The sequence below is a fragment of the Heptranchias perlo genome, chromosome 29 (assembly GCF_035084215.1).
Source record: "Heptranchias perlo isolate sHepPer1 chromosome 29, sHepPer1.hap1, whole genome shotgun sequence".
Classification (NCBI taxonomy): Eukaryota; Metazoa; Chordata; class Chondrichthyes; order Hexanchiformes; family Hexanchidae; genus Heptranchias; species Heptranchias perlo.
The window spans coordinates 11,226,680-11,252,510 of NC_090353.1; the positions used below are offsets into that span (position 1 = coordinate 11,226,680).

Genomic DNA, 25,831 nt, shown 5'->3' on the forward strand with positions numbered 1-25,831 from the left:
TAATCTAACTCAATAATTGAAGAGCGGGGGTGTAAAAGAGATTTTTTTGAATGGGGGGTGGGGGGGGGTCATGATCTCTGAGAACCCACCACACCTGCACTGCTGTACATTTAAACCAGATGTGCAGGCATATAAGATACAAGGAACAGGTGAAACACAGCACCAGGCTATATCGTATTACCACACTTGTATCTCCCCCATTAATCCCACCTCCAGGTGACCCAGGTGTGAGGCCAGATAAACTTCGTCCCCAAGTTGAATCCTTTCTAATTTGTTCCAGAACAAACCACGTATTGTAAATGGGGGTCACAGACTCAGAAACTCTGTTTACATGGTCGATAATGCCAATTCCACTGTTGACTAGTTTGGATCTAGTCACCAGTACTGGAGAAACTATTATTCACACCCATTTAAATCCGGTTGATGGTCTGTCGCTAGACCTGCGAACAGTGACCAATTACTGAATTCTTCGACACCCAGTGTGCATACGATGCTAGAAAACCCAGTGACTAATGTAGAACAAACAAAACCTGCTGATTACTTGGCACCCAGTCCCATCATTTACTCACGATGTGTTAGCACAAATAGCCATCTTGTGTTGCCAAACCTAGATGATGAAACACCTGTATGAATTTGTCGATAAACGTCAAGAAATTCCTCAAATGTGCCAAATGATTGGTTCACTGGATTGCCCAATGTAATGACAGAGCCAATCATTAGTGACAAATCAACTGGTTTCCAGGTAAATACCCACAAGTGTGGACACCCTCGAGCAATGCATCCTGGGATCCAGCATAGTTACATCCTTCAAAAGCATGATATCTCTCAGAATGGTCTTGCATAATAACTTTGTAATATATAGTAAAAATATTATTCTCTGTGATGGGATCTATCCACAACAACTGCACCTTTTGGAAAAAAATTAAAACATTTTGTTTTATGCCCCACTTCTCTCTGTGGTCTCCTTCACTAATCAACAAGAGGAGCTAGCAGCCCATTCCTATCCCTCTGCTTTTTCTGTTTTCTAGTTGACCAGTAAAGGATGTGCAGGAACGTGTCTCCCGTTTTGTCCCTCTCTCCCTGTTCACTAAGCCCTTCCATGGTGGGGATTGGTGACTCAGCTGTGGGGAGTCGTGGGTCCAAATTTGTGTGCCGCCTCCATTCCATGGTGATGCTTCTCAGCATCGTTGCAGTCTCTTGTACAGTGGGGCCCAATTAATGTCACAACTGAGGCGGCCAAATATTTCCCCAGCAGAAAAGCAATCTCCGTATCTGCTGAACAAACTAATAATTTCTGCCTGGTTGTTTCATTAATCACTTTGGTGGAAGAATTCTACTGAAGATTTAACATTTTTGTTTCTGGATCATATTTCCCAGGCATCAGTAAGGATGCCTCAGTCGCAAATCCATCATGAGGTGTCACAATAAAAAGCCACACATTTCAATATTTGATAAAAGGTAAGATTTAAAAGGGTTAAGATTTGAAATTACTTCATCTCCTCGAGGGTACGACGGGGAGCAACTATCCACTCTCCCTCACTCTGGTTGAGTTTTCAGTTGCTCATTTTAAGTCCTCCTACATCACACAACATTCCTCGACTGAGAGGTCAGGCACACGTCAGGCTCCTGGGCCTTCACCACTCCCGCTCTTGAGAAAGCTGCTGGGAGATGGTCAAGAATGGTGCAACTTGGCCCAGCTTCCCTCCATCCCTGGAAATGCCCTGCCTGGCTAAAAGCAGGAAATTACAACTCTTCCAATGTCTTGTGCCTTGGGCCTACCTTCAGTTGGCTATCCTGAAATATCCCCTTCCCTGCTGTAAACCCCTAACCAGGCTAGAGACATCGGAAGGAGGTAGCAGTGCCGTTTGCAGATCCTCACAGAAACCAAGGGAGAAACACAGACCTGAGCCAGCCTGCGAAATGGGTCAGGAAAGCCTGTCACTATTTATAAATAGCTCTGCCCAATTCAACAGATACCACAATTTGATCTCCACGGTGTTCTATGATCCAGGTTCTTTCCAAGAGCCAAATAGGATTGGAGCTTGGCCAGCTCTAAGCAGATTAGTTCAAAACCACTCACAGTCCAGAATGTGACAGAAAACACTTATATTCTTGACAGGAATTGCTAATTTACATGAAGACCAGATCTGTACCAGTGCTGGTGGAAAGAGAATGGGAAATATCTATTGCTCCCTGAAGATTGCTCTATGTGTATGTCTCCATAGCACCAAGCCCAAACATTGTAACTCTGTTTACCTCCATGGCAATCTCCTCCCTGTGACTCTACAATATTCCAGGCTTTGAAGTTTGGAAAGTTTGCGTCTGCACTGGGCAGGCGAGTGTGCCACTGGAAAGGCCAAACGTTGATAAACAAGTAACCTGCAGGAAGCCTACGTGACCTTGATGTTGCCTGTGAGGTTTCTCATAATTACTATTGCATTGAGGATACTTCTGGCCCTCATATGCATAGCTTAAAGACTGGGGCCTATTATCACTCAGATTTGCTGAGTGCCTCACAGTCCCCACAGCCCCACCAGGGATCTGAACTATAAAGACTAATCTGTTCCATAAAAAAAATCCTATTTTTACTGATTAACTACTAATTTGCATGAAATACTGGCAAATTCTGATTAGGATCAAATTTTAAAAATGTACTATATTCTCGTTTGGTGACACAAAACAGTCTTGTCATGACCCAAATGAATGCTCCACCTCCTAATTTAGCACAGTGATGGAGAGGGTACAGGCTGCATTAATGCAGAATCCAGGCGTTTAATCAATGTTAAGATGGTCGACTCCTCTATGGAGGGTAAACTTGGGGTGGGGGGGGGGGTAGGAAGGGGAGTCAGAGGGGTAAAGGAGGTTTTTGCACCAAAAATCAGATTTCTTTTAAACCTTTGGGGAATTAAATGGCTCCTGCACTTACATTGTGCCCTCAGCAAGTTATTTTTCCTTCCTCAGACCTTTCTGGCCCAATGGCGCAAAAGTACACCAACATTACACAATAACTATCCGACAGCTGTTTGGTGCTGCAAAGCAATGCTCTGTGCTGCCGGAAAGAATTCCCTGGCTGAGGCAACATTGCCACTGACAGCCAGAAAAGGAAGCATCCTCCAACCCTCGGTCTTTGAGGCCTTCTCTATCCTTCCTTTATTCACAGGCTTCCAAACAGTTCGAGGTTAGGTGGGCTTCTGAGGAAACGCGTACAGCTTAAAACTGTGAACTTGGCGTTCACTAAACATTTAAAAATAAAATTAAAGCAGATTTTAGATTATTCCAGTAGCACCAATACAGAGTGCAGGCAGCTAGAAGGACTCATCTTTACCTGGTGTCTGAAAGTTGATGCGTCTCATTTCTACTGGGTCCGTGGGATGATGGGACGGTACCTCTGCATTGTTGAGAAGACACTTGGTTCTCGGATCACTTTCTTTACGCTTTCTGTCATTGGAATCAAACGGATGCAAGTTAGGTTGCAGATCTGCCAGGGTTACTGGTCACTTCTAGATCACTGCAGTCAACCACTAAAAACATGGATCCTTGTTGTGTGTGAATTTTGTACTCATCATGGGGAAGGATGTTAGCGTTTCAAAAATGGAACATTTCCATTTGTGCCTCCCAGGTTCAGCAACAAGCATGCCCTGAAAGATACAGCTTGGCAGATTCTAAGTAAAATTCCCGCTATTATGCCTTAAACTCAGGAGTTCTGTATTTTTCTGTTTCCCAAACCAGGTTTCCTGGGCCTCTCAGAGTGAAATTACCGATTAGTGGCGGTTTCATGCTGTGTTGGAGCTGGATTGAGATTGCCCAAGTTCATTTCACATGGGTCAAAATGGCCAGTAGACAGAGGAGACCTCCATCCTGAGCTAGAGGTGAATGGCCTGTGTCTAACGCACTGCACCATCCAGCCACCCCATAAGAGTTAAAGCACATCCCCCAGGCAGATTGTGTGCAGTGCTTCTTTCCTCTCAACCAAGCAGCCTCAGAATAGTTTAAAGAAAAGGTTTAGATCTTGCAATTTGTTTGTACTAAGACTTGGTTCTGTAATCGGGATGAGTTGCTCGAATCAGCCCAGCTGGGTTGAGGGGTGATGCAGTGAGGCTCTATCTGATTACCCAAACACACACTGATGAACTTATGACACTTTTCGTTAAAAGAAAATGCAACAATTTCAGAACTATCAAAACTGAATGCATCAATTGTTAAAATAAAGCAAGTTATTATTCATTTCTGTAATTCTGCAGATTGATAGAAAATTGTCCGAAACTCTAAATTAAAAATGGCTGCTTACCTGTCGGGCTTGCTGTCCACGATGAGTGCATTAAGGGAAAGATAAGAGCTGTGTAAATGCTTCAATATAAACTTCAATAACACACACAGAATACAGCAGCCGGCAGCACCCTTCACTAATGAACTCAATTATTATTCCGGAGGGCTGGCAAGCTGATCCTATTCATATGGATACTGTCAATGGATCCACTATGAAAGCTAATAGTCAGTAATGGGAAAGGGTAGGTTCGAAGGTCAAGGCATCAAACAGGACAAAGTGCTGAGGAGTAGGACAAGAGAATTCGCTACTGTATGTAGTGACTCCAAAAGCTGAATTGGGCAAATTAATATCAGATGGTCAATGCCAGTGGGTGGAGTTTTAGTTGCTTAATATTTTAATTTGCTGTCATTCTGCCAAGTGAACTCCTTCAGATAACGTCTGGATTATCCCACTCCTAAAAGGCATGGTAACACAGAACAAGCGCCTCCTGCCCCCCAAAACCCTGTTTATTTCCAAAGTACTGCCAAGTTGCATTGTGTTCTCAGCTCACCAAACATAACTGATTTAGGGCTGTCAGCTTTTGCCAAGTCCACAGCAGTGTAGGGCACCAGGAAACAGGAAGAGTGCAGGGAACAGGAAGTGCACCAGGAAACAGGAAGGAGAGAAGGAAATTGGAAGGGCACCAGGAAACAAGAAGGGCACCAGGAAATAGGAAGAGCACCAGGAAACAGGAAGGAGACCAGGAAACAGGAAGGAGACCAGGAAACAGGAAGGAGACCAGGAAACAGGAAGAAGACCAGGAAACAATAAGAGCATCAGGAAACAGGAAGGTTTGTGGGACAGGGAGGAATAGGAAGGCGTGTGGGGAATAGGAAGGAAAGGTTGGGGGGGTGGAACAGGAAGCAGGGTAGAGAGGGTGGTGGGAACAGGAAATGGAACGGGAGGGTCAAGGGAACAGGAAGGGGGAGGGACAGAGGACTAATTTTTAAAAATATTGTACGGTTTACATTTTGAAAATTTCCACACAGCTTGCTCAAAAAATGGACTGTTTAGCCAAAATCAAATTTGTAGCATCCCAACGCTGAGAGTATCCCATTTCCCACTAAGCACGTGGACAAAAGTAACCAACTAACCTGTTCCAGGAGGTCATTTTAGATACTTATAGTACTGGTCACAGACCTGTCGAATAACTATGCTCCATGAGCAGTATCTCAGCAATGCTTCACATACAGAACTAGGTTTCATGTTATGTAATGTAGGTTCATCACTGGTAATCTAGAATTCTCCAGTAATCAATCGCAGGTCATTAATAAACAAACCTGCAGCGATCGCACTGCAGTCATTAATCCTGCTGCATAATTTTCATTGTGCTTCTGAAATTAAAACTGACCAAAGCAGAACAAGACTCCCATGCACATTAAACTGAAGTGTTATTACTAATAACTGACTTCAGGACTGCATCTCATTAAGATGTGATGGACTGTTAATAGGATCCAGTCATTATGTTGTGTCTAAATAACAAGCATCATCCCAAACTATACATTGCTTTTCTGATGTTTCCATTCCAGGTTCATCAACTTCCTTAAGTTTGCACTCCCATTACACTGTATCATTCTATGATTCCCAGTGCTCACAAGCTCTAGTCCTCTCACATTGCAGTGGCTGAACCCCTACATCGTAATCTCTCAGTTATTTTGTTTTAGACATACTATAGAGTGCCCCTGTGAATAAAAACGTCACCCAGTGTAAGACTGAGCCATATAAGGCAAAGTGTCCCGCATTCAAATACCCGCTTTGTACTGAGTTACCTGACCTTAGCCAGGATACCCACATCCCATTGTTATTGAGTGATGCCTGCCTGAAGTGTACATGTGTGACTGATGGGTGAGGTCCCTGTGGTCAGATAGCCTGCCGACACTCACTGTCCTGGGTCACACAGGAGGGATGATTGCATAAAGAATATACATCAAGGGCCTCCAATAAATGGAGCTAAAGCACTGCAGGACCCCAGACTAAGAGGCTTGTGAGGGATGCTGAACCATGACTTTGTGAGCCCAATTCTTTATTATAAATTATTAAAATAATAACCTCCTGTAACCTTCTCCAGCCCTGCAATCTGCAGAGAACTCTTGTGTTCCTCCAATGCTGGCCTCTTATGCATCCCCACTTCCTCTGCCCCACCATTGGCAGCGTGCCTTCAGCTGCCTAGGCCCTAAGCTCTGGAATTCCCTCTCTCTACCTCGCCACCTCTTTTAAAACGCTCCTTAAAACCTACCTCTTTGACCAGCTTTTGGTCACCTGTCCTAATGCCTCCTTCTTTGGCTCCTGTGAATCTCCTTGGGATGTTTTAAAGGCACTATATTAATGCAAGTTGTTGTTGTTGTTTGTTTGTTTAAAACAAAAACATCTACAATAGATGGGTAAAGGCACCATTTGGTGTAGCCCCATGTCACACAGAGCAAAAGGTCCCTAATTCAAATTCCAAGCAGGAATTGGGACTGAGGTGATGAGACGGACACATTTATTTTTACAAGCTGACACAGTAACTTGAGGTCTTTCTCCCTGAGGAAGGGAGAGCAGCAGACATTGCACTGTTGTGTTTAGATTTGGCAGCAACATGTGTTAATATTCCATGCTGATATGTCCCATTGGCCACGTCAACCATTCAGTGTAAAGCACCGGTTTAAAGGCCTGGTGTGTTTGGACAGCTCTACTTTAGTTGTGCATATTATTATGGCTTCATTAAACACTGAATATCAATTTGTGGCAAACACTGAATGTGACGGGTTATCTATTTAAAATGAATGGAACTTACATTATTATTGTGCTGTCATAAAAATATTATAGCAGCCCCTTCTGATGCCTGATCTGGGACGGTGTCGCCCACCTGCGGAAGGTCCCAGGTTCATCACTGGTCTGTGTTGATTTAGCTGATCTTAGCAGCTGACCCAGAGGGACCACAGGTCACCCAGGACAGTGAGGGCAAGGGGGAAACAGGCAGGGTTCACTCTCCCGAACGATCACTATTCGTATGAGTGTCGAGGCTGGGTGAGGATCAGGCTCGGCTTTGGTTTGCTCCCACCACCCCCCTACCATGGTCGAATAGCCTGCTGGCACTCCATTCTGAGGCCCACACATGCAGAACAGCTCTTTGGATAAGGTACCGGAATTCAGCCACCATCCAGCAAATTGGACCCCACAGTCAGCCAGTGCCTTCAAGGCAGGAGGGGAGGGAAAGGGAAAGAAGCACTATGCAATACCTCACCTATATGGGCATTGCTTATGTGTGAGCCTAGACTTTAAGTGTCAGCAAGCTATTTGATTGTGGGGGGCATCATAGCCAATCCTGTCCTCACCCAACTTCCACCCAACCACCACCTGGAAGGAATACTAAGTCGCAGTCAGGAGCATGAACCTTGGCTGATTCCTCCTTACCCACTAGCCCAGGTGTCCTTGCTAACCAATGTCCCAGCCTACCTAACCCACCCTAATCCCATTAATAGAGATTCTCTTACTTTTTGTACAGTAGGATGGCAATTACAATGCAGATGATGAAGACCACCGCCAGCACCGGGCCTATCACCCAGATCAGACCCTCTTCTCTGTCGATAATGGGCTGTGGGTCAGGGTCCGCTGAAAGGATGGGGTCAGAGTAGGGACTTGCTGCAAACATTTTCTGTAATGACAATTGTAGAACATGGTAGTCATGGAATCCATGCAGTACTCCCTCATAGACTGCTTTCTTAAAAAAAATATTTAAATATGTTCATAAAAGTCAAAATAAACCAGAGTAGTGAGAAATAGAACAGCACAAGAACATAAGAAATAGGAGCAGGAATAGGCCATCCAGCCCCACGAGCCTGCTCCGCCATTCAACAAGATCATGACTGATCTTCTACCTCAATGCCATTTTTCTGCACTATCCCCACATCCCTTGATGCCTTTAATATCTAGAAATCTATTGATCTTTGTTTTGAATGTACTCAATGACTGAGCCTCCATCGCCCTCTGGGGTAAAGAATTCCAAAGATTCACCACCCTCTGAGTGAAGAAATTTCTCCTCCTCTCAGTCCTAAATGGCCTACCCTTTATTCTGAGACTGTGACCCCTGGTTCTAGACTCCCCAGCCAGGGGAAACATTGCAGCTACCCTGTCGAGCCCTGTAAGAATGTTGTATGTTTCAATGAGATCACCTCTCATTCTTCTAAACTCTAGAGAATGCAGGCCTAGTCTACTCAATTTCTCCTCATACGACAATACTGCCATCCCAGGAATCAGTCTGGTGAACCTTTGTTGCACTCCCTCTATGGCAAGTATATCCTTTCTTAAGTAAGGAGACCAAAATTGTACACAATACTCCAGGTGCGGTCTCACCAAGGCCCTATATAATTGCAGTAACACATCTTTACTCCTGTACTCAAATCATCTTGTAATAAAGGCCAACATACCATTTGCTTTCCTAATTGCTTGCTGCACCTGCTTGTCAGCTTTCAGTCACTCATGTACAAGGACACCCAGGTCCCTTTGAACATCAACATTTCCCAATCTCTCACCATTTAAAAAATACTCTGCATTTCTGTTTTTCCTACCAAAGTGGGTAACTTCACATTTTTCCACATTATATTCCATCTGCCATGTTCTTGCCCACTCACTTAGCCTGTCTATGTCCCCTTGAAGCCTCTTTGCATCCTCCTCACAACTCACATTCCAACCTAGTTTTGTGTCATCAGCAAACTTGGAAATATTACATTTGGTCCCTTCATCCAAATCATTGATATAGATTGTGAATAGCTGGGGCCTAAGCACCGATCCCTGCGGTACCCCACTCCTGAACATACCTCAGGAATAATTCCCAAATACTGACAACAGATGTAATTATAAAACCTTCAGTCATGGCAACAGGAGAACATAACTGACAGAAGGAATTGCAGTCGATGATGTTTCTACGTGATTGTTTAGTGCGCTCAAATCAAATTCCTCTCTCTTCTACTTTTAACACTGCTGTTAACACTTTGAAGATATGCGGGCTCTGTTAAAATGGCAGAGAGAGGAATTTGGCACAAGTGTGTTAAGCTATCGTACGATAACATCATGACGGCAGTTTCTACCGATGGAATCTAATAGAGAGACAGGTAGGGAACGACACTTCGCTCTGTTACAGGAATCCAGTACAAAGCGATATACTCTTACAATTCAAGCTAAGCTGCTTAAAAGTGAATCCAGGAAAAACTGCTTCACACAAAAGGGTTGAGAGAGTGTGGAACACACTGCCCCAGGAGGGCATAGATGCACAATCAAGATAGATACTTAACTGGGAAGTAAGCATATTAAGGGATATGGAGAAAAAGCAGGAAATTGGAATTAAAAAGATGAAAAGCTGCCAAAAGGGCAATGCAGGCCTGGTGGGTCATGTGGCCTCCTTCTATTCCTGTAATAAAAGACACAAAGTCATTTGTAGATCCTTCTGCACCTAAGGCACAGGAAGAAAGTAGGATCCCATTAGGCTGGGTTGGGCTGAGATAGATCTGGCTGCTCCACAGGTCAGAATACAGAATCTACCAGGTCAGACCAGAACCCACCCTCAAGTGTCTTTACTGAGTTATCAATAATCAATATCCGAAGCCCCAGGACAGGACTTTGCACAACAATCTCAAAAGACTGTATCATATATTCTTTTTAAGACATACTTAAGCTACTCTGGGTTTTTACAGTCAAATTTGGCCATTTAAATCGCGACGAGACACATCTTTCCTTGGATTCAGTCCTATTGAACACTATCCAACTGCAGCTAACTGGAGCAGCTTAGCTACCTGCTAGGATGGTGGTGGGTGACACTGGCAAACCCGAGTGAGGGTGAAGGAAGAACATACTTTATAACTCATATCTTGTGGGGAGCTTTTATGCTGTACAAACTGAGGTGTATTTGTGATGTTTTATTCACTTTGGACACCCAGTGTCAGAGTCAAGCACTCCCAGGTCAGGTTTTCATCGCTCCACCATTGGCGGCTGTGCCTGCAGCTGCCTGGATCCTAAGCTCTGGAACTTCCTTCCTAAATCTCTCCACCTCTCTCTCCTCCTTTAAGATGCTCCGTAAAACCTACCTCTTTGACCAGGGTTTTGGGCACCTGTCCTAATATCTGCTTATGTGGCTTGGTGTCAAGTTTTGTTTGATAACTTTCCTGTGAAGCGCCTTGGGATGTTTTACTACGCTAAAGGCGCTATATAAATGCAAGTTGTTGTATAGTACAGCCAGCGGTAGACTAAAGCTCCTTCTACTCTTCCCCAACAATGTACCTTATCTCCAACCTCAATAGAGTGCCCTGCACAGGACCAGTATGATATTTCCATTACCCACATCAGAAGAGAGAAACAGAGAGAATTGGAGAAATGGAAAGCCAAAAAGACGAGAAGGGAGTAGGCGGCAGGAGATGGATGACACCACTGAAGGTAGGACTTGAGGTGAGATGGTTTCTTTAAGCTTCCTTTAAAAATGTTCACTTACCGCTTCTGGGATATCTAGGACGCCCAGGATGAAGAATACATATTTATTACCCTCCTCTAGCGGTTTGTTTTCAAACCCACCATAAAACCGCTGGTCGCCAAGAATGAACTCTTGCGGGAGAACGTCAAAGCGGCCTGCTATATAGGGCTTGGAGTGGCCCAGCTGCCGGCGGGGACGGAGGCTTCTGCGCCGACGCCGCGTAACATCCTGAAGGAGCTGGAATCGAAAAGAAAGAATTTATTTGGACAAGCAGAATGTGGTCATAGAATCATAGAAAGGTTACAGCATGGAAGGAGGCCATTTGGCCCATCGAGTCCGTGCCGGCTCTATGCAAGACCAATCCAGCTAGCGATCTCGTGAATGACACAGAAACCAAAAGAATGCAGCAAGGTTGCCTCGTCTGCTCAAAGGGGAATAGGTGCACCATCTGAAAACTGTAAAACTGATTGCATCAAAGGTCAGCTGGATGCACCTCAATGGTGTGCAGGGTCCCATCAGTCTCTTTTCAGCAATGTGCACTCAGCTCTCTCACCATCCAAGTTCAGGAGATGGTGGAGGAGGAGGAGGAGAGTGCGGAGGTCACAGTGGTGGAGAGGAGAGGAGAGCAGCCAGTGTAACAAGCAGCAGTGGAACACAACAGACTGGGAATTACAGGAGAGTGAATGGCGGTAGGACAGAGCAGACTGGGCAGTAGGACAGAGCAGACTGGGCAGTAGAGGACAGTAGGACAGACCAGACTGAGCAGTAGAGGACAGTAGGACAGAGAAGACTGGGCAGTAGAGGACAGTAGGACAGAGCAGACTGGGCAGTAGAGGACAGTAGGACAGACCAGGCTGGGCAGTAGAGGACAGTAGGACAGACCAGGCTGGGGAGTAGAGGACAGTGGGACAGAGCAGACTGGGCAGTAGAGGACAGTAGGACAGAGCAGACTGGGCAGTAGAGGACAGTAGGACAGACCAGGCTGGGGAGTAGAGGACAGTAGGACAGAGCAGACTGGGCAGTAGAGGACAGTAGGACAGACCAGGCTGGGGAGTAGAGGACAGTGGGACAGAGCAGACTGGGCAGTAGAGGACAGTGGGACAGACCAGACTGGGCAGTAGAAGACAGTGGTTTGTGGTGGAGAGATCAGATCAGAAGCTGAAGCCTGGATACAGTGAGGAGCAGGCAGCCAATTTTTTGAGCATGAAAATTTGAATATTTTTATATACGAGTGTCAGTGAGGAACAGCACACACTGTGTTGCCCGTACTCAAGTCCTGTGATCTTTGGAAAATTTTGTTTAAATATTTGTGAGTCACATGGGAAATTTAAAAGACACCGTTCACATGCGGCATCCTCACCGGTTGTGTGATGTGGATCTGGCCACTGTTATAGGGTGAGGTTTGCCTGAATAGCTTAAAGCCGATCAGGCTAGTTCCAGGGCAGCAGCATTGAGCAGCAGGATGCAAAGAAACAGCTTCGGGCAGTTATGCAGCCTCTCACACGCCAATTACATGTTGGAACGAATGTGGAAACCTGCTTCACTCTCTCAACCAAATGCGCCTTCGCACTGCGGGAGCTCTTCTTTTGCTTCGGGCACCCCCCCCCAACCCCCAACCCTACCGTGGCTCAGTGGGTAAGCGTACCACCCAGTGCGGTACTGAGCCATACTGGCCAGGAGATTCCCAGGTGTGAACTGCGGCCGAGTTAGATGGGGCCGCAGAAGGGATTACAATTAGCTGGGTCAGGGAGGAGAAAATCAGCTTGGGTGCTGGGTCCTGAGCAACGAGTGACCTGTGCTGGACGGTGAGTGCGCGCGTAGATACTGGGTGAGTGGACCCGGATCGGGTCAGCTGTGGTGCCCTCCATGGGTGAGTTGATGCCCCCCCCACTATGTGGGCTCACACATGAAGAAGACCCACTTTGGTGAGGTATGGGAAAACTTCAGGGTGGGAAGGGAGAGAACGGGGGAGGAAAAGGAGCCAGAGGGCTTTCCGTCCGGCCTTTGGAGGCACAAGGCTACGAGCTGCGAGGGACGGAGGAAGGAAGCGTTTGCCTACGTACCTCTTCCAGGTCCATTTCGTCAGGGCTGTGCCAGGTGTTGATAAACTTGCCGCGAGCTTTCTTCAGTGGAACCACGACGATGTAGTAGGCTCTGAAACACAAGGCGGAAAACATGCACCTTCTCACAACTCAAATACCAGGATGACAAATCACACAGAGCGCAGGAAGGCAGCTTTGAATGAGATTTATTATGTTACGAAACACATTAAAACACGTAAGTGGGATATGGGCCAAGTGCAGGCAATTGGGACTAGCTTAGTGGTATAAACTGGGCGACATGGACATGTTGGGCCGAAGGGCCTGTTTCCATGTTGTAAACTTCTATGATGGATCAGTGTGTGCGTGCCTCAGGAATGTGAGAATCTCTCTCTCCCCATGCTCTCTTTCCCCAGGGTGACATGTATACACAGATGGCTGTGGGTTGCCATCTGTGTATACATGTCACCCTGGGGAAAGAGAAGCTTTAGGGTTTCACTAGAGTATCAGGAATAGATAATGTACAGAAGACAGGCCTGGTCAGCTGCTCAACGGCTCATTTGATAAATGCACTGCGGTACCAGGCCGATAAGGCCAGGAAGATTCAGGTTTGATGGCTAGTCTGTGTTGAGTTAGTTGATCTTAATTGGGGCAGCAACTGTCCCACTTCAATCGGCCTCAGGTCCCCTGTGTGAGGTAGGGGGAAGGGGGGAGGGGAGAAACAGCAAGAGTTGCTGCTCCTGATTGCTATCCAGTGGCTCCTGCTGGAAAGTACACTTGTGTAGTTAGATGAGGCCAGGTTTGGGTTTGGTTGTGATGCACCCAAGCATAGACAAAGAGAAGGAGAGCAAATAAAAATACAAAAAGGCTGTTTAAAAATTAAAACTGTGTTGTTAAAGATTTGTGAGAGAGCCTCATCCATGCCCTGTAATCCCAGCCCCATGGCAAATGGGTGAATGTGACACAATTCTAACATTTTATATTAGGCCCTTTCTTACATGACTGGGGGCACTGTCTCCACCTCAGGCATCCGGACCATCAGGGTCCCGTCGGGTTCCACCTTCTTGATGAGATACGGCTTGCTGCCCAGGATGGCAGGGGCAGTGCGAGCCGACACCGTTTGCTGCAGTCCTCCCACTGTGTTGCCGCGGTTCGTCAGCACGAAGGAGTACTCCTTGTCCGGTTCCAGGTTGGTGATCAGCTTTTTGGTGGCTCTCCCGTCCACCTCGACAACGGACTGCCCGTTTTTATACTGGATCTGGACACAAACAGAGACGGGAACAAGGAGGAAAAACAGGGGTATACAAAAGCTGAGAAGGTGGTGCATTTAAACCAAAAATACTGAACAGGGAGCGCGGTATGAAATTGTACCCACACCAAGGCCTTGCAAAAAGAGTCAAATTGTGAGAAGTAATTAATAAAGGGCAAAGGCCATAGTCTTTAAACTCACTCCCAAACATCTGATTTTATATACTTTATACATTATTAAATTTTTTAAGTGTGTTTGCAGGGGTGCCAGGTGCCACTTTTGGGATTACGCTACAGTTAGCTCTCTCGCTTCTGAGTCAGAAGGTCGTGGGTTCAAGCCCCACTCCAGAGTCTTGAGCGCACAATCCAGGCTGACACTCCAGTGCAGTACTGAGGGAGTGCTGCACTGTCAGAGGTGCCGTCTTTCGGGTGAGACGCTATAAGTCCCAGTGGTTCAGATAGATATTAAAGGGATAATGTTCTGACTTTGCACAGCACACAGGGAGCCTCACCCACGTAGAGTGCGCATCAGAGTTTCGGACGTGGGTGGCCCACGATTTATTATTTAAATGGTCAGAAAATCATAGGCAGCGCGCGCTTGAATTTCCAACATATATTCTCGACGGGCGAGTGTGAAGTTGAAAATTTAAAGATCTTTAAAGATCCAGTGGCGCTATTCAATGAAGAGCATCGGGCCATGTGTCCTGGCCAACACTTCTCCCTCAACCAACACCACCAAAAACAGATTAACTGGTCATTCAGCTCATTAGTACTCGTGTGCAAAATGGCTGCCGCCTTTGCCTACATAACAACAGTCACTGTGCTTCATTGTACGTGATATTTCTGAGACATGCTGAGGTGTTACACAAATGCAAGTTCTTTCTTTTTATGGGATATGAAGCAGTATTCCAAATTTTGCTGCTAAAGGTTTCAATATCATGTGACTGACAGAAGGACATTACAAGGTTGTATGTGAAAGCAGATGACAGTTACTCATTGTACATTATGTACAAGAGTTCCATTCAGTCAAATAAAGAGGCAGACATATGCATTCTCCTCATGAAGCAGCGAATGTTTCTCTTCTGATAGTGAGTTTTTACAACAAGGAGCTCAAATTAAGATATACAGATCCTGGCAGTCAGCTTCATTCATTTTAGACGTACTTTCTGTAATAAATTATGCCAGAGGGGTGCATACCCAACTAGAATCCCTTTGTTTTTAATTCACTAATTTCTGTTCCATTTTCTCCCCTGCTTCCAGCTCATCTCGAATGCACTTCCATAGGCACCAACATCCCTACAATTACATCGCTCAGCTGTCCATTCTTCAAGTGAGTATAGGCAGAGAGTGAGAGTGGCATCCCATCTTCACCCACCGTCCATATGTCTGCATGTTCCAGCAGAGGTGCTATAGCCATCAGGAACAGGAACCACGATCATTATTAGTGACTCCTGATTTTAACTTTCCTAAGCTCAGTAGCACTGAGGCTAATTGCAGCACCGATACTGTTGTCCTGACTTAAATCAGCTAACTCGGAACAGTCCAAGGATTGAAAGGGAGACATGCTGGGATTGAAGCTGGGACTGAACCTGGAACCTGTTGGGATTAAACCCAAGATCTGCTGGGATTGAACCTTAGAACCTGCTGGGATTGAAACTTAGAACCTGCTGGGATTGACCCTCTAGCCTGCTGTTTAGTTTTTTAGGTTGAACAATTTCTAGGCTCACACATGAAGAATGGCAAATGGGATAGGTGGTAGAGGAGGCCGGTGACCTCGGAGTTAAACTGGGACCCCAGCATGAGTCAGCGCCTTCAGTGAGGTAGGTGTCAAAGGTCAGATTTTAAAAAATGTTTCGTTGGCAATTTTTAAGCCACAACTTGAAAGCACTTTTTTTTTTGCAAGTTTGGAGATGACAAAAACTGTTTGCAAACAGGCTGCTCAAGCCTCTGAGTAGATCCCCAGGCACGGAACAATTTTCAAACTTGAGATGTTTGTGTAACCGCGAGTCAGGACAAAACAAGTTCTTATATTACCAGTGTCCCTAAAGCAGACGGCAACTTCACAGGATTACAATAATCCCAGTCTGTGATGTTTCCCATCTGCAGTGTTAATGGAATATTACGTACGTTGCCCTTGATTTTTTTGACCGAGTCTGCTGCTATCCCTCCCACTGTCTCCACAGACTGTCGTCTATCAGGACATCTATTTTCTGACATCCGTAGTCCCTTTCTGTTGCGTTCTGGTGGTTGTCTTATTTCATGCCTAATTACTCAAACTAATTTGCTGTCACTTGTTCTCTGCTCTGCTTTCAAGTCAGATGGGTCCCCCATCCTGGGACATTTCACGTATCAGTTCAACTGACCTCCTCAGTCTCCGTCCTGAGGGTTCCAACTCTCTGCTGGGATACGGTTCCAGATACGGAAAACTCACCCACTGACATCTTGCCCGGGTAGCTGTTGTTCACGTATGAGCCTTTAGTGAGTGTTGGCAGGTTATTTGTGGGACATAGCTGACTCAACCTGCCCAATTCTAGCGGTCTGAGATTAGGAACTCACCAGCTGAGGAATCGTAGGCATGATACTGCATCCTAGCACCACACTCATGCCAAATACTGCCCCCGCTCCATACACTCTTAAAAATGCCAGTGTTGATAACTGCATCCCTCAATTAGTTTCTGCATTTTGCCAAGTCTAGTGATTCCCTCCCCCCTCCCCCCTCCCTTCGACTGAAACACCCATTGCTTTGGAATGTACCAATCTTTTCCCCAACAGAAAATGCTGTCAGTTTTTCTGCATTCATTAAATGTTTGAAACTCAGGCCCAATTTAAAACAGGAGTGAATGTCACTGGAAATGGAAGGGTTTTATAAATATTTGTAAGCTACTTTAAAATTATTAGAGAATCTGGAAATTTTAACCAGCTCCTAGTCCACCTCAGCACAGCTGCTGAAAGTATTCCCATTAAAATCAAACCTACAGTTTAAAAGAGGAACAAGGGAAGTGGTACTAATTAAGCTAGGGATTGCTTAGTAGAGGCACAGAGGAAGTGAGACTGGTTAAACTGGAGGACTGGAAGAAAATAGGAATAGGGGTAGGCCATTCAGCCTTTCGGGCCTGTTCCGCCATTCAATTAGATCATGGCTGATTTATATCTTAACTCCATTTACTTGCCTTGGTTCCATATCCCTTAATGCCCTTACTTAACAAAAATCTACCAATCTGAGTTTTGATATTTTTCATTGACTTAGCCTCGACAGCTTTTTGGAGGAGAGAATTCCAGATTTTCACTACCCTTTGTGTGAAGAATTGCTTCCTGACATCATTCCTGAATGGCCTAGCTCTAATTTTAAGGTTATGCCCCCTTGTTCTGGTCTCCCCCACCAGAGGAAATAGTTTCTCTCTATCTACTCTATCATATCCTTAGACACCTCAATTAGATCACCCCTTAATCTTGTATACTCAAGGGAATACAAGCCTTGTCTATGCAACTAGGAAGAGACGGTAGATGTATCGGGGAATTAGTTGATGCTAATGGGAAACGCTAGAGTGATTTAATTGGGAGACTGGTCATTACAGGCACACGGAGACAAGGCAGTGGTTAAATTAGGGGACTGGTTGATGCTGAGGCAGGGAGAAGTGATGTGGGAACAGGAAGTAGCTGACGGTGCTCCTGACAGCTTTTTCTGGGAAAGAATGCGATCTAAAGGAGAAGGCTGGGACCTGATCAGCCTTTAAACAGACTGTACAGACCTCAGTGACAGCTCTCAGACATAATCCATAAGGATCATCCCGATCCGACGTTACTGGAGCTCAGTAACTGGACAGTCCTTTACTGAGATGGCCATGTCCTGGGCCCCATGGGGAAGGTCTTCAGCTTCTCATTATTCTTCAGCTGCAAGCTTGTTTCAGACCCAACAAGATGCAAGCAGTTGGTGGTAAATTTTTCACAACATAAATACTTTCACTGCACTCCCCGAATGCTTAGTGCAAAAATACATTGCTTGAGTAACCCTACAGACTAAGGTTATAGGTTCAATCCCTAGACAGTGCCAAGGTGATCGCAGCTGGGGTAGCAATAGGGGTACTACAATTGACCACGGGTGTCCTTGAGCTAGGAACGGGGAAAAAAATTGCTATCCAGTGATCCCTTGCTGGAAAGTATATGTGTGGATGTCAGATGAAGATGTGATCAGGCTCGATGGTAGAATAGCCTACTGCTACTCACTGCCTAGGATCATATAAGAAGAATGGCCACATAGGTGAGGTACTCGACAGCTGTCAGTGACTATAGAATTGTAGCTAAGGTTTGCGCCTTTGGAACTGTACCCAGCAAAAGTCAAGGTCTATGGGACAATACCCAGCCAGAGTCAGGGCCTGTGGAACCGTTACCGGCCAGAGTCAGGGCCTGTGGAACCGTTACCGGCCACAGTCAGGGCCTGTGGAACCGTTACCGGCCACAGTCAGGGCCTGTGGAACCGTTACTGGCCACAGTCAGGGCCTGTGGAACCGTTACCGGCCAGAGTCAAGGCCTGTGGAACCGTTACCGGCAACAATCAGGGCCTGTGGAACCGTATCCATTAAGAGTCAGGGCCTGTGGAACCGTATCCATTAAGAGTCAGGGCCAATGGAACCGTATCCATTAAGAGTCAGGGCCAATGGAACCATACCTAAACAAGATTCAGCACCTCTCGGTTTATACCCAGTAAGAGTCATGGCATATGGAACTATACTTCAGTAAGATTCTGCTTCCACCACGGTTTTTGGTAGGACATTCCATGTCTTAACAACCCTCTATATGAAGAAAATTCTTTTAACCTCTCCCTTCATTGTTTTGGTGATGACTTATTTGTGTCGCTCAGTGCTACTCATAATGTAGCTCAGAGGGCATCTTCACATCATGGCCCGTCTACCTGTTGCCCTTGGCAGGCTTTTTGCTCCATGTGCCTCTGGGCCTCCAGTCTGCCCAGTTGTGGGATGCTGACTGAACTGGGACTTGGTTCTGTTCCCTCTCCTTTTCTTGCTCTCTGGCAAAAGAAGGCAAGGGCATGCCATTAGGAGGCCGAGTTATCCCAGCTTCTAAGCAGCAAGTGAAAAGGCCTCATTACTTAGTTAGACGATTAGCCATGATCATTTTGAATGGCGGAGCAGGCCCGAAGGGCCGAATGGCCTACTCTTGCTCCTATTTTCTATTAAAATAGAGCTATTGGTCTGGTAGTTTATTCCTCTTCCTGTGGGAAAGTGCCTGGCAGCTACCCACAGCAATATTCAGGCACAGGCCCACATCCCATCACTCTGCTGTGCAGCGTTCCGAGGAGTGATCCTTGAGCAAGGCATTTGTTGGGATTGTGTTGCTGAACGAAAAGCTAGTAATGCTGATGTCAATGGAACACCGATACCTTGTTACAAATACAGACTTACCTTATATGGAATGGGAGAGTTGTAATGTTCTGGAATCTCCCAACTAAGCAACACTGAGGTCTTCATTGCAAGTTTTACTCGGAAATTTTTAGGGAAAACTGCTGAAAAAGAAGGCAAATTAAAAGAAAAGGTCCTCCGACAATGTAAATAGACATTAGCTTTCTGTAAGGGTGCCACTAAACATGGTAGACTGGGAACACATCAGCACTGAAATAGGGCACTTTAAAGAATTTCTCAATCTCAGAATTTTTGATCAGTTTTTCTTTGTACATACTCAATTTAATATTTCATTTGTTATGTTGTGCTACAGAAGTACCACCATATACCCACCAACGTCCAATAGGTTGCAATTTGGTAGTCACCAAATTTTTCCTGCCCCAACCAATACTTTATTACTAGTCTGTTGGATCTGCTCAGCTGGTCAATGCTTCATCTGGCAAGTTAGGCACAGAAGCAACATCAGATGTCCATGAGACCAACAGGCCTCCCTGGCCAGTAGCCTATCCGTCTTCTAGAATATCTGGACTAACTGCTTCTTGCTACAAGTCAGAAGTACATAACAGCAGTCGTTCCTACCTGTGTGTTTATGTTTGTAGCATGGAGCCAACAGCCCACTGAGGACCTTCTCTACTGGGTATGACTTGCTGTCCCCAAACGATGACCTTACCTGCATGAGCAATGAGGCATTCTGAAGCTACCAATAGCTTGCTCTCAGCAGACCTGACATATTTTACCTTGGGATTTGACGCAGTTGACTGCAAGTGGAAGAGAGTGTACCAAGCCCAAAACTGCCCCACCGCCACCCGGGATGACAAGGTAATAGATAACCCCTACCTTGATCCAATGGCATGGTCCGATACTGAACAGCGGGACTGTAAGGACCAGGGCCTTTACTGGTTTGTGCCCTGACTTTAATGTCATAACTGGTGTCCGGTTTTAGGCTGTTCAATGTGAGGCTAGTCTGGGAGGATCTGGTGGACACTTCGATGGGGTTGCTCTGAGCACCTGCCTGTCTACAGGAGACAGTGTACATAGTGATGACGCCATTTCTTTCTGCCAAGACAGGGGGCAGCCAGCCAAACTGAACAGATGAGGTGGTGATATTCGCCAAGTCTAGGATCTGCGGGTAGCCTCTGGGCACATCTTCAGGTAGAGTAAGCTGCTCGACATCCTCTTCCCCGATGCCAGCGCTGTTTCGGGCTGCCAGCCTGAACACGTACGTGGCACCTTTGTGGAGGCTGTGGTCCACATACTGATATTCGTGGTCAGAGAACTCCAGCGTTGACAGGGGCTGGATATCCGTACGACCAAACTGAAGCCGATACCCCAGGAGTTTTCCAAATGTTGCAGAGGGAGGCTGCCATTGTATCACAGCCGTGCTCTCCTGAGTCAGACGGGCCGACAGAGTGGGTCTGTCAGGAACTGAAATACAAAAGACACACAGTATCCATGAGTAATTTATCCAAATACCACGAGATTAATAAAGCAATTATCATTTAATTACTATCAAATGAGAACGGACATTCTAAACAAACATTTAATCCTTTTTGAATGCTATATTTTTACCCTGAAGGCAGTGACTCAGGTTGTGTTGTAGTTCTACATGAGATGGGAATTATACTGGCACATCTGCAAAGTGAATGAGGATGTGCATAAACATAAAAGTGACAAGGCTACTGAGCACATGAAAGCTCGAAGGCTTGAGACCCACCCTCTCGCCAAACGGCCATTTTACGTCAGTTTAAATTCACAAAGATGGTGGTATCAACACAATCCAAGGAGGGAAGAGTAACAGAAAAAATTGGAATAGCACTGGCCAATCCCACAGCCACAGAGGGAGAGATGGAACAGAGAAACTGGGAGAGTGAGGGACAGCGATCTACACAACAGAAGAGACCGTGAAAGAGAGACTGGGGAGGGATAGAGACAGAGGGAGACACACAAACATAGAGGACATGGGAAAGAGAGAGGCACGCACAAAGAGAGTGGGCACATGAATGCCCCATTTATACTGTATTAAGGGGTGCAATATTGCCTTTATCTTCACAGCACTGCAAGCAGAAGCCATGCTTGCCCACATCTGGTGTACAGATGTATTCAAACAAACCCATGCAGTGGTACTCATCAGGCCTACATTGCCATTGTAAATTTTAATGATTTAAGAGCAGAGAAGATAGTCAACTTTTCCCAAGATTTTTAAGTTTAAAAGCTAACTTATATGATTGGGAATGCAGTGCCTAAAAGGGGAGAGGAAGCAGATTCAATAACCTTCAAAAGGGAATTGGATGTATACTTGAAAAGGAAAAATTTGCAGGACTATTGGGAAAGAGCAGGGTGAGCGAGACTAATTGCATATCTCTTTCAAAGAGCTGGCACAGGCATGATGGGCTGAATGGTCTCCTGTGTTGTATGATTCTATGATTTTTTTTTAGTGGGGTTTTACACCAACTATTTTTGAACAGCACTCAGTCCCCATTCTTACTGAGCTGAATGGCCACCTCTTCCTGATGGCTTCTCACTGATGTGTGCTTGCAAGTTGTGCGGACTCCTGGTGTTGGGTCCATGCCAAACAGAGCCCAGAAGCAGCAAAATTCAGATCACTTGCAAAAGCTACGGGTTCTGAAAGTGAGTTGCTTTGCTCCAGATTTGGGCCAATTATGGAGGTTAAGAAGGTGTAAACAGTGAGTATCAATTTTCCTCAGTTTTTGTGATCATGCTCCTGATAGCCTTGAGGTATAACCAGCTCTCTCTGCCTAGGCTCAGAAATAAAATTGGACACTGCCCCGATTATTCAATTGCTAAATACAAAGCCGGTGTCTACCAGGTCATACAGACCAGGGAAGTCCAGGATTGATCCCTGGTTTGTACCTGGATTAACGGATCTCAATGGGGGTGCTGAAAGTGGCACTACAATTGGCTTTGGTGCTTTAGGGTCTGGGGACAGAGGGATGGGGGAGGGGGGGGGCATGGACAATAAAATCACCTAGGGTTTCTGCTCCTGTGCACAATCCAACGGGCCATGCTGAAAAGTGTGTGTAGGGTGAAGATAGTTTTGGGTTGACTCTGTTGGCCACCACTGTTGACTAGCTTGTCGACACTCACCATCTAGGCTCACACTTGAATAATGGCCACTTGAGTGAAGTTATTAATGGCTGCCACCCCGGGCATCAGCACTCCATCCTCAGGAGAGGTGAGGGGAGACATTTTCTTTTAAGGGAACACAATGGGGTAGGATTTAACTTCCAGTGGTGGCTCAAAACGGGCAGGAGCAGATTGGCTGGCCATTCTATACTCAGCTCAATTTTCCTTTCCACTGACTTCAATCGGGTGGGGTGAGCAACAGGCGGCGGATCCCCACTACCAGTTTTCCATCACTGCCGAAAGTGAACATCTACCGCATTGAGTCAACACTGGATGGAGGTGTGTCACTGAGATTTCTTCTTAATAGCTTTTCCCAGTTAAGCAAATTGAGTTCTGAGGTAATGACAGTTGCCGGCACACTGCTGTCCTGATTAACGATGCGGTTCTGTACGTAAATGAACAGCAAGGGTTTTTCATTCAATTTAATGTAGCACTAGACTCAATTTGCCTGCCGTAATTCTCGCAGCTTCCTTCCCATCGCTTTCTTGAATCTTGATGGACCAGCTAAACAGAGATTTATCAAAATGGCAAAAGAAAAATTAAGTTGCCAGTGGGTGAGAGCCATTAGACTGAGAAGCGAATGGCTTTCTCCAGCTTTGTAATTTAAAATTCTTCCCAATCAATTCAACCCATAGGAGGCAGTGAGCCTGAACATAGCTTCACTCTGCCACTCATTTGCCATGGCAACCCAACATGGAGGCTGTGTTATTGAACAGTGTGTGTTTGGGTCAGTGGTACCTGCTGCTTAAAATTCCACCATAAACTCTTTCAAAGTGCTGCTTTTGTTTTCCAAATCAAAGAATATCTCAGCGAATGGCCAAGGCCCATAGTGCAGGACAGCGCAGGGTTGAAAAGAATGAGAGAAGACGAGATTGAGCATGTGGTGACACCACGATTGGGTTTTAAAAGCCTGCAGATTGAAGGAGGAAAGACGGACTGAGGAAGATAAGAAGGTCCACAGTTTTCAGGTTCTGGGAAGAATGATTTGAAGAACATCCTCTAAATGCCAGACCCACCCTTCCAGTCCCGGTTCATCTGTAGTCCAGGAGATCCCTTGACCTGTACACTGACTACTTGTATCATACACTTTCCGCATGATTTAGCCCATTGGGAATCTACACCTGAGTGTTGCTCAGTTGGCCTCTAAACTGACAGAGATTCTTGAGGTGGAAAGACCCATAAATGAGAAGTGAAGGAAATACTTCAAAGAGATTCTCACCCATAAAAATAGAAAATATTCCTGAGAGGGGCTTGTGATCTGGAAGACTTTCCACTGCTGTGGTTACTGATGTCATCTGAAAGTCTCATTGAGATTTACAACCTTGTATTGTATATAAACAACTGGAAGCTCCTGATTAGATTCCATCTTTAACTCGCGGATATCCATTATTCTACGTGTAAACCATCCAAACCCATAAATTAGATTCCAGTCTGTATGTAATTCACTCTCAGGTATTCGTTCTACTATACATAAATCATCTGAACCCCTCACTTCAATTCCAGCCTATAGCTAACTCCTGGGTATCCACTATTTTATGTGTAAACCATCTGAACCCCTCAATTAAATTCAAGTCTGTCACTCACTCCCCAGTATCCAATGTACATAAATCATTTGAATTGCTCAAACAGATTCCAATCTGTAACTTGCTCCTGGGTTTCCGTTCTATATAGAAACCATCCGAACCCCTTGATTAGATCCCAGCCTATAACTCACTCCCAGGTATCCATTACCCTCTGTACACACAATCTGATCCCTTCAATTTAGACTCCAGCCTGTAACACCTCCCAGATATCCATTATTCTCAATTTATTTCGTCCCACCAGAAAAATACGTTGAGTAAAATGAAATGTTAAATTCTGTGCAAAACGAAAAGTGGGGGCTTTGGGCATCTTTGCAACGTATCTCTGTGCCTGTGCCTCAGCTTGTCCGCAGCATTTTAAGAAGGTGCTGGCTCATCGCGACCAAGTACTTTGGTAGTTTATTCCGCTGAAACCCGTATGTAGGCATTATCCAGAACCAAGTAGAACATGTCTTAATAAAGCAGGATGTGTCTGTGTGAGTTGAATGGTGCCAGGATCAATCAGTTATTGGGACTGAATCCAGCAGCACTGCCTTGGTGTAAGAGGAGCTGCACGGTGTCTGTCAGTTATCTCCCGTCTTTGGACTGATCTGTCATAGAATTTCCACTTCTATCTGAAATCAATTAACTGCACTAAGGAACATAGTTACAATTGTTATTTCATTTAAACACGCAGAAAAGCCAGCTTAAATCAACACTGATCTCTCAAGGTGCTGCTCCATCCAGAGCTGGTCATACATCCTTCATGCTGCAGTGTTTAGAACGCTAGTTCTCCTCTGCACTCTATCAAAGCTTTTGACTAACGTCCTGTCCTTTGCTCTGGTAACTATTATGGCTCTGGCCTTAATTGGTTGCTGACCTGGAGGTCACTTCCAGATGATCTGTCCAATAAACAAAGAAGATATATATATTTTTTTCCATGATTCTTATGAGACTCCAGGTGGGGTTCAACACTGGGTAATCGGGATCCGTGATACTGTGGCATCTTGTCCTTCCACTTCCACTTCTCTTGACTTGGTGGTGCCTTGCAACACTTTACCACTTGCTGCCTCCATGAGTTAAATCAGAGCTGAATTAGACTTGAGCTTCTTCATTGGACTAATTACTGAATTATGGTCTGGAAATGTTGCTAGTTCAGGACTGTCCACTCCTTTCTTTCCTGTTTACACAAATCCAAACGGGCTCGTTTTTCTGATTTGATTTTTGTTGTGGTCCTCCTCCCCTCCTCTAATTGTTTTTCCTTGGCTTCTGCTGTGGCTGGGGGAGTGGGAAGGGGAGTCTCATGGGTATCAGTCACCCTCTAGTACCACACCACCTCGTAGTTGAACATAGATATTATCAGCAGGCTAGGGTCAATTGAAATTTTCAAGACTGAGATCGATAGATTTTGGGGCAAAAATGGAAAAAAGGGAAATGGAACAAAGGCGGGTAAATGGAGTTGAGGTACGTGATTTAAGTGAATGCGGAACTGGCTCGAGGGGTTGAGTGGCCTTCTCCTGCTCCTATTCAACCATGCGGGGGGCACTGCAGCCAAACTGGCTCCTGAACTCACCTGATACTCATTCTGGCGAGTGCCTGTGTGAAGGTAACTGGACAGTGGTCAGGAGCGGTGAGCCTGGCTAATTTCCCCCTCCCCTTCCCTGACCTAGGGAGCTGAG

General features: G+C 45.6%; 1 protein-coding gene across 1 annotated transcript in view; it reads right to left on the reverse strand.

The window, feature by feature from the left end:
- Nucleotides 1-25,831, reverse strand: part of LOC137299396 (receptor-type tyrosine-protein phosphatase delta-like) — a 424,076-nt gene that overhangs the window by 85,757 nt on the left and 312,488 nt on the right. Inside the window, exons 15-22 of the mRNA XM_067968105.1 lie at nucleotides 20,287-20,874; nucleotides 19,453-19,550; nucleotides 13,786-14,045; nucleotides 12,812-12,902; nucleotides 10,770-10,985; nucleotides 7,783-7,943; nucleotides 4,289-4,300; nucleotides 3,326-3,438 (exon numbers count right to left, since the gene is read on the reverse strand). Of these exons, the coding sequence (XP_067824206.1) occupies nucleotides 3,326-3,438; nucleotides 4,289-4,300; nucleotides 7,783-7,943; nucleotides 10,770-10,985; nucleotides 12,812-12,902; nucleotides 13,786-14,045; nucleotides 19,453-19,550; nucleotides 20,287-20,874 (1,539 nt within the window). The remainder of the gene's footprint in view (nucleotides 1-3,325; nucleotides 3,439-4,288; nucleotides 4,301-7,782; nucleotides 7,944-10,769; nucleotides 10,986-12,811; nucleotides 12,903-13,785; nucleotides 14,046-19,452; nucleotides 19,551-20,286; nucleotides 20,875-25,831) is intronic.